This window comes from Centropristis striata, chromosome 17, assembly GCF_030273125.1.
Source record: "Centropristis striata isolate RG_2023a ecotype Rhode Island chromosome 17, C.striata_1.0, whole genome shotgun sequence".
In the NCBI taxonomy this organism is placed as follows: Eukaryota; Metazoa; Chordata; class Actinopteri; order Perciformes; family Serranidae; genus Centropristis; species Centropristis striata.
The window spans coordinates 7,076,121-7,088,888 of NC_081533.1; the positions used below are offsets into that span (position 1 = coordinate 7,076,121).

At 39.5% G+C, this 12,768-nt stretch overlaps 1 protein-coding gene across 1 annotated transcript; it reads left to right on the top strand.

Moving 5' to 3' along the window:
• Positions 1–6,544: 6,544 nt before the first annotated feature.
• Positions 6,545–8,639, top strand: LOC131989719 (zinc finger protein 883-like). Its single transcript, XM_059355020.1, has 3 exons — positions 6,545–6,602; positions 6,912–6,991; positions 7,452–8,639. Exons 2-3 carry the CDS (start codon positions 6,974–6,976, stop codon positions 8,043–8,045), a joined length of 612 nt encoding a protein of 203 aa, XP_059211003.1. The 5' UTR covers positions 6,545–6,602; positions 6,912–6,973; the 3' UTR covers positions 8,046–8,639.
• The last annotated feature ends 4,129 nt before the right edge of the window (positions 8,640–12,768 follow it).

Sequence of the window (12,768 nt, forward strand, 5' to 3'; positions counted from 1 at the left end):
TCAAGCTCAGTGCTACACTTTGCGGCAAGAATTACATTGCATAAGGAGCCTACTTCAGCGTCCAGGGCAACATTTTGTTTTGGACTGATCTAAAACAACTGGTTACATTGAGCTGCACATCAAAAAATTCCCGAACATATTTATCAAGTTTCTCCCTTTTTCTCTCTCCCACCGCCTCTCTCTCGACTGAGGCTACCGTCATATTTACCTCCTCATTAGCCCGATATGAAACACATTGTGACAAATAAATATGTTTAAACAGTGACCATCTTACTTACACTTTACTGTCAGCACTACCTATCGCCTCTTGTGAAAAAACTTTATATTTCAGCAATGTCATACTCCAGATGGACCAATTAAATTGCTAATCACTAACATTTAGCACAGGAAAGTGAGTATAAAAGCTGGCTTCGAACTTGCCACAGCAAAAATAAAAAGTTGGTGATTGAACTGAATTGACTATATATATATATATATATATATATATATATATATACACAAGATATATATATATATACACACAAGATATATATATATATATATATATATATATATATATATATATATATATATATATATAGGTGCATCTCAATACATTAGAATATGATAGAAAAGTCCATTTCCAGTAGTTCAAGTCAAACAGCACCAACCAAGTATTGAGTCATATAGATGGACATACTTTTCAGTGGCCAACATTTACATATCAAACATACTTTTAAAATGTGTCTTTTGTTATATTAAAACATTTTTGAGACATTAAATTATTGTAGTTTGAAAACATTAATAATGAATTAATTAAGACATAAAATGTTTAATTCTGTGTGTATTGGACCTATATAATTAGTTTTTCCACTTTTTGAACTGAATTACTGACATTAATAAACTTTCTATGATATTCTAATTTATTGAGATGTGCCTGTATAGGAATGATGAAGTCGCTGAAAATTGCAAATGATAATAGTCTTTAAGAGTTTTATGCTAATAAAGTGAAGCAAAGAAACATGAGAGAAGTTTCAGTTCAGGGTATTAATCATCATTTACCAAACTATATATTTCACTTCATGTCGCCATGGTTACTCATTGCATCTAAATAAAACAAGAGGTAAACATTTTTCTCTCCATTCTGTGTTGTGAGGCGAGCTGTTTGTCCCGCCCTCTGGAATCTGGATTGGTTGATTTGGATGATTGACACCTCAATCGAGCCATTAGAGCCAAAAGAACCGAGGGGCGGCAAACCAAAGCTCGGCGAGCAACACCATTGGCTCATCACGATGACGCATATGTAAGCGAGCCAATAGAAGCTTCCTGGAATTATTTTAAAGTGACACAAAGACGTCGGACGAACGGAAGCAGCGTTAAACAGCCACGGTAAGACACTAAATATGATTGTAACGGTACTGTGGTGAGCTGTTGGTGTGCAGCAGGACCTCTGGTTTATCGGGACACGGCTGGGACCGCTGCCAGCGGCTTCATCTCAACTTTTATATGAGCTAATGTTTGTTAGCATGAAGCTAACGGCATGAACTGCGACATGAATCTGTTTCTGTTTATGCACATGTTGATGTTTATCTCACATCTTGTTTATCTTACATGTTGTTGATCTCACATGTTTCTATTTATCTAACATGTTGATGTTTATCTCACATGATGGTGTTTATCTCACATGTTGATGTTTATCTCACATGTTGATGTTTATCTAACATGTTGATGTTTATCTCACATGTTGGTGTTTATCTCACATGTTGGTGTTTATCTCACATGTTGGTGTTTATCTAACATGTTGGTGTTCATCTCACATGTTAATGTTTATCTAACATGTTGATGTTTATCTCACATGTTGGTGTTTATCTCACATGTTGGTGTTTATCTCACATGTTGGTGTTTATCTCACATGTTGATGTTTATCTCACATGTTGATTTTTATCTCACATGTTGATGTTTCAGAGCTTCTCTCTGGACAGTTATTAGTTTGTTCTTTAAAGGGTTTAAGGTGAGCTTAGCTCTGCCAGACTTTAATTTATTAAGCAAGAATACTGTTCAATGGCTCTTTCTGAAGATTTTTGCCTTCCATAACTGATATTCGCAAAGCACCTCCCCCAAACCCTCCTCGTCCAATCATAGCCTTAGCAACCATTACTAAGAGAACAAGGTCCATCCTGCTTTGAGCTCTGAGCAACAAGATGAAACGGTGCGATTACAGGATTTGTAAATCTGACACCAGTTACCTCAGCTCAGAGTTTAGCAGGAGGAGTTGTTTTTTCACCTTTTTCAAAACCATAGACTGTATATAAATAATGGATGTAGTCACCGTAATGTCACCCATTGGTTTGTGGCCCGTTGGAAGCATCGAGTTCATTGTTACACTCGTCGCCATCTTGTGTCGCCATCTTGTTTCACCATCTTGTTTCTGATACGGGGAGCAGACCATATTTGGACTGTGGAGGAGCGAGAGGGATCTGATCACTGACTACAGCCTCTCTACACCTCAGCCTGACTGAGAGAAGCTGCTGCTAATACATGTTAGCATTAACTGGGATGTTAGGTTTGGCTAGCAAAAACAAAATGTATGTTACTTACCTCAGAAAACTGAGCAGCGACTCCTTGGAGTGTCTGTAAGTCCAACCAAACGCTGGACAAGACATTTAATGAACAAAATGTTCAAATAAACTGTCATTAAGTGAAAATACAGTGAAAGGGTCAAAGTTATGAGATCAAACCGCTAAACGTCCTTTTTTATATCTATATAACTTTATTGACACGTTGCCATGGATACGCATTGTTCTGCTTCTCTCCAGATGACGGCTTGCCTTGTTAGTGACCTGTCAATCAAAGGTAGCCACGCCCCAAATCATATGATTCTTTGTCTTCTATTTTCTTCTAAATGGGGCCATTATTTACACTATTAACATCAAATTGTCTTGAAGAAGATTTTTTAGTAGTGATTGAGACTATAGTTAGTGATGGCTGATCGAGGCTTTGTTGAAGCTTCGACACTTTATACAAAACATGGTTCATTACTCGAAGCTTCAATGACACACAGTGCTCCAGTAGGACATCTAGTGGTCAATAAAATTAAGTGCAATCGAGACGTGTCATTGATTGGTTCATGGATTTGTTTTCAACTACACTAGTTGACTGTATGTTTCGAGCTGATACAACAACAATATTGCTGGTAACGGGGCGTCCCGGTGGCTCACACTGGTAGAGCGCGCACCATTAAGGCAGAGTCCTTGCTGCGGTGGACCCGGTTTCGAATCCGGCCTGAGGTCCTTTTTGCCGCATGTCCTCCCCTCTGTCTCCCCCTTTCTATCTATTACTTTCAATAAAGCATGAAAAATGCCAAAAAAATAAGCTTAAAAAACATAATAATATTGCCAGTAATAATAAAGACATTAACTATTGAAGACCATGTTTCTTATTTGACATGTCTGTTACCCTATATAGACTTCACTTTTGTGTTATGAAACATTTAAATAGTGCTGCTACATTCATACATTTTCACATGGGGCTGGTGCAAATACAGATTATATTATGGATTTTGGCAAAGAATGTTTTGGGGTTCATTTGTAAAGAGGTTCATGGGTGGGTGGGGAAAGAGATCAGCGAGGTAGCGGTTCACTTCCACAATAGTGTTGGTGATTCGGTGACGTTCGAAGCACTTTGCTGCTTCGAACGTCACGAGTCACGTGACCAAACCATGCCTCGGCACAGTGCTTCGGGACGTTTGCTTCATGAGCTACCGCGCATGTGTCGGAGCTTCAAGTGTCAGCGGACCATCACTAACTATAGTGTTGTCTTAAAAAAAATTCTGAGGTAATAAATCAAGTGAGAAGTTTTCTCATTTTGCACTGAAATGAATGGACAGAATTTTTTTGCAGCCAAACTTAGCCCCCCTGTTGGAATTTTCGGTAGAATGCAGCTTAAGGCACTTCCTGGTTTGCCTCCCTGCTCAGACCCGGAGGTTTCCGCCTGTCCAAAACTCATAAAACGAGGAGAGTTAATGGCTGTGGATTTAACAGTGTGGGAGAGTCCACTCCAACTTAATATCACAAAGATCAATAGACTCATACATGTCTGCTCCAAGTTAAGCTGCTAGCTAGCTAACATGAGCTAACTAACGATGCTAGCTGTTAGATGAGATAACCCAAACCAGATTTAACAGTTATGGTTCCTGTCGACTATTATTCTTACCACTACTAGATCAGAACTAGTCCAATAAACTGATGTTAATGACACCGTCTGTAAAATTAGCACGCTAAGGTAACTAGTAATGTTGCTAGGAGCTTAAAATAATACAGGGCTATACAGTGATAATAGTTAATTAATAGTTAATAGTGATAATAGTCACTGAATCCCACATCGGCCAGCAATTGGCTAACATTCTATCAAAATTTCAACTGCTAATATAAATGATCACGTTGTTTCCAATTAATGAAGTGGTGAAGTGTTAAACTAAAGTCTAACTTCTTATCTTTCAAACCGTATATTGATTTGACCGTGTACATTTGCCTCAGGTTTACCAGAGTCAGCAAAAGGACGCTAATGCCGGTGAATTAGCCTATCGCTATCGTTTACATGGATCGGTCACTTTCATCTCCTCGTTATAAAACAATGGGGGCTGCTGATTTTTTCAGGGCAAATGTCACCGTTATCAACCATCGTTATCAACACACCCGGTCCGGTTCTGTATTTATTCAGTCCTTCACAATAAGTCACAGAACAGTAAAATACAGATGTAGCTTATAGCACATGCTAACGCTACCTCAGTCTGTGCTATGGATGATTTACCATCTTGGGACCAGTGACATCTTATTTTACATGTTTTCTAGAGTGTAGCCTACAGATGAGGTGTTTTTAACTATAGTTACTTAACAGTGCTAGAGATTTTGTGGATTGTGCTACAAAACTATCAACCTCTGTAGCACCAGTGCGAAAAGCAAAAGAGTTAATGTACAGCCCTGTACTGTATCAGTGTTTACATAACGTCCCAACAGGCCATTATGAACCTATTTTAATCTTTGTAGCATTTTGTGAATGGGCAGTCTACCTCGCAGAGGTATTACTTTAAAAACACAAATCGCCGCCTGTCCGCTACATGGCTGCTGACGGTCCTGGAAGCTTATCAGGGATAGCAACAGTAACTTAGGGGGCGGATCTTTTGCGAAAGGTCAATTTCAAATTTTTACAGTAATAGTAGTTTCCTGTCATGTCAGGAGTACCTGGTTACCTGGTATTCAATAATCTCAAGGAGTTTGCAGATAGCAATTTACTGTTATGATTTTCAAGAAAGGCGATATAATTAGTTTACACCACATAATGGACTTTGCTATCCAATAAACCTTAGCAGGATGTATAAGACAGATTGTTTTACGTGCTTTAGACCTGACCACATTATGTTCAATAAACTTATATAACCCAATTGTTTTGATTTTTAAATATCTTGCATTGAACGTGCAAACAGAATTTCTTTCAACCCGTGCAGCTGTGTGACAAACTGACTAGCATAAACTGCAGTGTAGATGCGCACTAAAATTTGAAGTGCAGATGGTGTGACTGCAGTCTTCGGTGCTAGTTACTATTATTAGCTGGACGCTTGGTTGAAGGATCAGATCTCACAGATCTGATGGTGCAGTTCTACCCTGACAGAATGGGTCGAGCAGAGGTTCCCGAGTGGTGCGCAGCCACTTGGGTTGAAAAATTCCAGGAATTTACGGGAATATTAGCAGTTAATTCAACATTCAAGTTTTTGTTTTTCAGTAAAATAATTGATTATTCATTCATTCATTATCCTTAACCGCTTATCCACACACGGTTAGCGGGGGGCTGGCAGAATTGATTATTGAATAATATAATTAAAACTTGATAAAGTTCTTAGAAATAAATCTGCTTTTAATTGTATTGCTTATGACAAAACAGTGTCTATATGTATGTTTGGATATGAAACAGTTTATTTAAATTACCCCCATTTTCCAGTGACTTCCCATAAAATTCCACAATTCCAATTTTTCAATATTTCGGACATTTCCCTCCGCTTTGCAACCCGAGCATCAACACACCGGTGTGATAATCATACACTATTAATGCAGAATACAACTCTACAAAAAGTCATGAATCCATTTTTCATTTATTATATTTGTATTTTGTGAGCACTAATTTCCCAATATAGAGGCAAATTACCCAAAAAATAACTTTTTAAAAAAACTATCTCACTAACACTGCTTTTTGACCAAAGCAGTTTGAGGGCCGGTTCGGAGCCAGTGCGCGTGCTGGTTCACAGTTAGTTCAACTTGCGAACCAGATCTGAACCTGTTTGCTTTTCCACAGAGAGCCACATCATTACGTCACTGTTTACGTCTCCGCCCTCCCGGCAAGTATAATAACAACGGCAGACTACATCGTCTCTTTGCAAGTGTTGCTCCTGGCTTTGAGCCAACACTGAGTCCAAACGTGACGTGTGAGTTGGTCTTGTTGGTCAGATAGCTCCGCCCCCAGCCTCTGATGTATCGGTTCATGGTTCAAGACCAGCAGAGAGTTGGTGCCACTCTGGAATCAGTTTTTCTGGCTGAGAGCCGGTTCTTTGGCAGTCGGAAAGCAGAAAACTGGTTTGTAATTGGGCACCTCCACTCTCCTGCAGAATATTATGTGTTCTACATACTATTGTTGTTGCTATGAATGTATCTTGATTGATGTGTTCAATAAATGCATGAAATATCAATATCAATGTATCAACCTGTATGTTTCAGGTTTAACACATTGTTTTTGTCTTTATTGGGAATCACATACAGATCAGGTCATATTTTATGACAAATTAATGCAGAAAATTACTTCAAAGGATTCACATATACACTTTCCACTGTGTATATTTATTTATTGATATCCTCATTATGTGTTTCTGTTTGTTGACTTCACAGCTCATCTGTGTCACAAGACACTTCTGACTTCAGAATGTCTGTCTGAAAGAAGAAGAAAAAGAATGAGTCCGCCAAAAAAGGTCAGATATTTTGAATTTTCTCTATTCTGAGGACAGAGGGATTGACGAATTAACTCGAAACAAATAATACTAATGTTTTATATGATGACTGAGGATTGGCTCTTCCAGCTGTCAGTCTTTCTGCTCAATCAGGTTAATCTTCTGTTGTGATAATATAATTATTGTTATTAAATGGCAGTAGCTACTGTGAACGAAACACTCGTTAGGGTCTTGAAGCCACAGATATACAGACAGATGTTTTTGGCTCTGATTGGACGACCAGCGTTTCATGGCTCAGCCAATGAGGGACAGAGGAGGGCGGGTCATAGCATCACTGTTTATTTTTATTCCCACTTTGGAATAAAAGGTCACACTGGAACATTGAGGTTAGACATGCTCTAAATATTATTGATATTTTTAGATAGCTTGCTACACCATGGCATCCCACTAACCCTCTCTCTCTTTCTATCTGTTGCTATAGAAACATCACCACTGTCTGCTCTGTGAGAAATCCTTCACAACAGCTGGAAATTTAAGGGTTCATGTACGAGCTCACACTGGAGAGAAACCGTACAGCTGTGACCAATGCGGGAAGGCTTTCAACACAGCAGAGAGCCTGAGACGACATCAACGCATTCATACTGGAGAAAAACCGTACGGCTGTAAACAATGTGGGATCGCGTTTGCCACGGCACAGAGCCTGAGACGACATGAACGCATTCACACTGGAGAGAAACCATACAGCTGTAAACAATGTGGGAATGCTTTCACAACGGTACATTACCTGAGAGAACATCAACGCATTCACACTGGTGAGAAACCGTACAGCTGCGACCAATGTGAGAAAACCTTTGTCACCAAAAGTGCCCTACAATGCCATCGACGCGTTCACACTGGAGAGAAACCGTACTGGTGTGAACTATGTGGGAATATGTTTTCTCATAGTAGTGCCCTTAAATCTCACCAGCGAGTTCACACTGGAGAGAAACCGTACTGGTGTGATCAATGTGGGAAAATGTTTTCTCGGAGTGATTCCCTTAAATCTCACCAACGTGTTCACACAACGTCTTCTTAAGCATTTTAAAGCCGAGCCAGCTGTTTCTTCATGCCTCCTCTCCATGTGCTGTGTTGTTATATTCTCTCTGAAACTAAAGACTGACCAACAGTAACTGTCTGACTGCGGCGGTTTGATCCAGTAAGGAGGAAGAGGCCATGAATAGAGATACAAAAACAAATTCAGACTGAACAAACCTTTATCTGTCATTCTCAGCATCAATAGGTCAGGTCAGTCAGATATCTACCTCAAGTGACAAGGATTCCTGCAGCCTACTCCTCAGACTGTTCTGTGCATCAAAAGTTGGATTAGTGAACACAAAGCTCACTGCACAGACGTACAGCTTATTAGGAAAATCCCAGGCCTATACATCTTCCTTGTCCTCCAAGGCAATAAGGGGCCATTCTTCCCCCAACAACCATCTTTATGGTTGTATAACTCTTTCTATTAAGCCACGTGGTTTTGGCCTTCTTGACTCTCTCCCACACACACATACACACTTTTCCTCTCTCACACCCTTACACTGTAGACAATCTAACATTAGACTATGTAGATCTCTATACTCCATACATTATGCATTTTGTTTATTTAGAATAAATACATTTTTGGAATATACATGCTGTCCATTTAATTTTGTACACTACGAATAATATGTCAACCTCTTCTATGAAAAGAACTCCAAATTCCTTCAGCTGCTGCTAAATATGATAATGGTAATTTAATTATAATTAGTCTTTAGCCTCTCATAGATAATCTAGTGCATATTTGAGCAGTCTAGTTGCTATTCTTTCTGGAGCTGGTATAACCTGATCCAGTTGTAAAAAAAATAAATAAATAAAAATCAGCCAGATCTGTCTTTTATTGCATTTTCACAAATATAATAAAGCTTTCACGAATCAGAAACTGCCTTTTAAAGTCTTTATCCTTTCTGGAATAATGTAGTCCAGGTTTGAGCAGTACAGGTGCACACGTTTAGATGTTGGTCTAACATAGTCCACATAAGAAAGAAACTGTGAAGTCTGCATTTACTGTTTTAAAAATAAAATAGAACATAGCTTTCACAAATCAAAAAACATTTTTAAAGAGTAATTAGTCTCTCTGTGATAATCTTGTTCAGATTTGAGCAGTCTAGGTACTCTGGTTTTTCTTTCTGGACCTGGTCTAACATGGTTCAGGTATGGAAAAAGCATATTAATCTGCCTTTATTGCATTTCCACAAATAGAATATAACTTTGACAAATCAGAAACTGTGTTTTAAGTTAATCATTATTCAGTGTTCCAGATTGATGGTTTAGTAACTTTATGAGACTGATTTAGGTGGATTGGCTATATTTTTCTCTGTTTTACAGAGTGGTGCACCAACTCGAGGTGACTCAGAGTAAATCAAGTTATATTATTTATTGTAATTAATTATTTATGATAATTATGTATTATTCTGATAACACCTTTTACAACATAAATGATGCCCCATGTGAGGCATCCATACACTTGAATATTAACTTTGAAGCGCGCAGATGTTTTTTGTAACTTTATTACACCTGAGAGGAAACATGACTCATGTAAAATGATGTTTCTGTAACTTCATCAGCACTCTATTTAAAGAAAGGTGTGTGTGTGTGTGTGTGTGTGTGTGTGTGTGTGTGTGTGTGTATATGTGTGTATCTCTGTGGGTGTGTGTGTCTGTGTGTGTCTCAGTGTGTGTATCTGTGTGTGTGTGTGTGTGTCTCAGTGTGTGTGTGTGTCTGTGTGTGTATGTGTGTGTTCATATGGGATTGTTTATCAGAAAGCAGAAGGGAGAGGTGCCCAGCCACCATGGCATGCGTAAAAACACATAACATGAGGTGATGGTACTACATCACCACATTACATTCATTTCTACCCGCGGGATGTCTCTTCTTCTCCATCACTCACTCTGTTTTGGATGTTTTATCAGAGTGATTGTTAATGAGTGATCCGACTGACACTCCCCTCCGGCCTGTCGGCACACGGAGCATGTCATTTCCACCCTCCTCTGCTCCTTGTTGACAGTTAAAGTGTGTAATTTTAGTCTAAACTGTTTTCACAGCAGCAGGTTTATTGTTCTCAGCCTTCATTCCTCACTTCATTCTCATGTGATGCGTCTTTACGCTGCCATGGTGGCTGGTTTATGGAATCTTTATTCATCTTTGAAGTGTGTGTGTGTCTGTCTTTGTGTGCTTGCACTTGTGGCACCGGACGGACCCAGTGAGGCATGGACCAGTATTACCCCCCTCCCCCGGGTCCGTATTTTTTTCATACTTGGCCCTAATACGCTGTCCTAATATATACAGAAGCAAATAGTAATAAATAAACTAGAAAATTTCCTCTGGGGGAAATTTTGAAAGGGCCACGGGGGCTACTGCCGGTGTGTGTACACTATGATGAGATTCTTCAGAGATTTCAAACAATTAATACTAGTAATGTTATGATACTATTCCTCTTCAAGTATTTATTTATACAGCAACCTATGCCCTTTAACCTCAAAATGTGTGTGTGTGAAACATTTGTATCTGGAGGAGTGTGCGCGCTTACGCGCGCATATGTGTGTGTGTGTGTGTGTGTGCGTGCGTGTATCTTTAACTGTTATTACATTAAATGACCAGTGTGTGTGTGTGCGTGCTTGGAACTTTAACTGTTATTACATTAAATGACCAGTGTGTGTGTGTGTGTGTGTGTGTGTGCGTGCGTGCGTGTATCTGTAACTGTAATCACATCAAAACATCAAAGCGTGGGGTCGACCAATCAGAGCAGAGCAATCAACGGAATTAACAGCTGTGGAATCTTCTGGCAGAGTGAAAGCAGCCAGAGGTGGGCAGAGTGAAATTTCTGGCCTCGAACAGAAAGCATTTTTGGCAAAACCATAATACCTATCATTGATCCGACTTCACTTTGAGCGTCCTGAGTTCTTCCTGAACCTCTACATATGTTTTTTTTTTAAGAAAAATGAAAAAATAGCTTTGTTAGAGCGATCTAAAAAAACAGTTAAATCTCACTTTTTCCGAAATCTTCCTGCGTTTTTAATATGGGACCCAATGAGGCTGTTGGTGGTTTTGGTGGCGCATCTTTGCGTCGTACGCCCAAATTATAACTCTGACAGCTTTACCAGAGGATTGTGAGTGAGAAGACAAATTTTCCTACATTTCTATGTATAAATTATTTCTGTAGAGCGGAATTTGCGGCCTGGAGTGCAGTTTTCAAATTTATTTTTTGACAGTTTTACCTCTCCCTCTACACTCTGAGCGATGACATCACACACTCTGACACGAACATTCCGTGCAATACACACCCATTATAATCTCAGAATTTCTCCAAAAATGATCATGGTCATTGAACAGGGATTGATAAAAAACTATATGACCTATCGAAACGCAAAGTAATACACCAATACACAAGACTTGTGTCTACTGTTTAAAGTTTAAATGGAGTCTCTAGGTGAAATTATGCCGGAGAAGTAGACGTCTGAAAATCTTCAATTAATGTTCTTTTTTGCTCATTTTCTTTCGGCCGTCCCATTCATTTCAATGCAAAATTTTGGGCAGTTTTTCGTGACTTACGTCGCGAAAAATTCATATTCCGTAGAGAAAAGTAATAGCACACCGATCCCGATCAAACCGCACGTTTTGATATATAATTTGTCGAAATTATATAGCGGGACGAAATTGCGTCCGGAAGAGGAATAAGAAGAAATCCACAGTATAACAGTAGTGCTCGGTGCGATTGCCCCGAGGCCCTAATAATATAAAGGCATTCCCGTGCCCCTGAGCTGGACACAGTTCACAGTATAAATACACAATGCAGGTTGGTATTCATGTGCAGGTGTTTGTTAAACAGAGAAAACACTTATTATTACTATTATTATTATTATTATTAGTTCATGTCTCCAGCTGTTAAAGCGACTGACAGCTGATTATTATTATTATTATTATTATTAGTGCATGTCTCTAGCTGTTAAAGCGACTGACAGCTGATTATTATTATTATTAGTGCATGTCTCCAGCTGTTAAAGCGACTGACAGCTGATTATTATTATTATTTTTATCATTATTATTATTATTATTATTATTAGTGCACATCTCCAGCTGTGATCTGATGCCGCCGTCATTAGAAACGGACGCCGCTTCACGTGACGCTTCTGGAGGGAAGGACGTCCCATGTCTCTTAAATCGTTTCCTCTCACCTCGCTTCGTTTCCTTGCATCTCTCCATGCATCCCGGTGGGCGGGACTAAGACGCAAGGAAACGACGCAAGTGCAGAAAGCAGGGATGCAAAACAAGGGACATGAGACGGAGCCATGGTCTGCTCTGCGTATCGGAAACAAAATGGCGACACAAGATGGCGACAAGTGTAACGGTGACTACGTCCATTATTTATATACAGTCTAGAGCAGTGGTTCTCAACCTTTTTGGGTCGCAACCCCACAATTTGACATGCATGTTGTCTGTGATCCCCCCTTGTCTCTTCACTTTTACTGGTTTCAAGCTTTCGTTTGCCAGCACTTCAGAGCAAATGACACACTCTGGATATTCTGTGTTGTTTTTTGTCATGCATGAAAAGCCATGCTTCGAGAAGTTGGGCTGATATTTAAGGGGCCTAGCCGGTGTCGGCCCCACTGCCATCCTTTCTCAGGTTTCTCAGGTGGAGGTCCCGTTAGTTTTTCTGCTGCTAGACCTTTGACCCCTGCTGCTGCTGCTGCTACAGCCATCGCTCCATTTTTCCAGCATCAGGT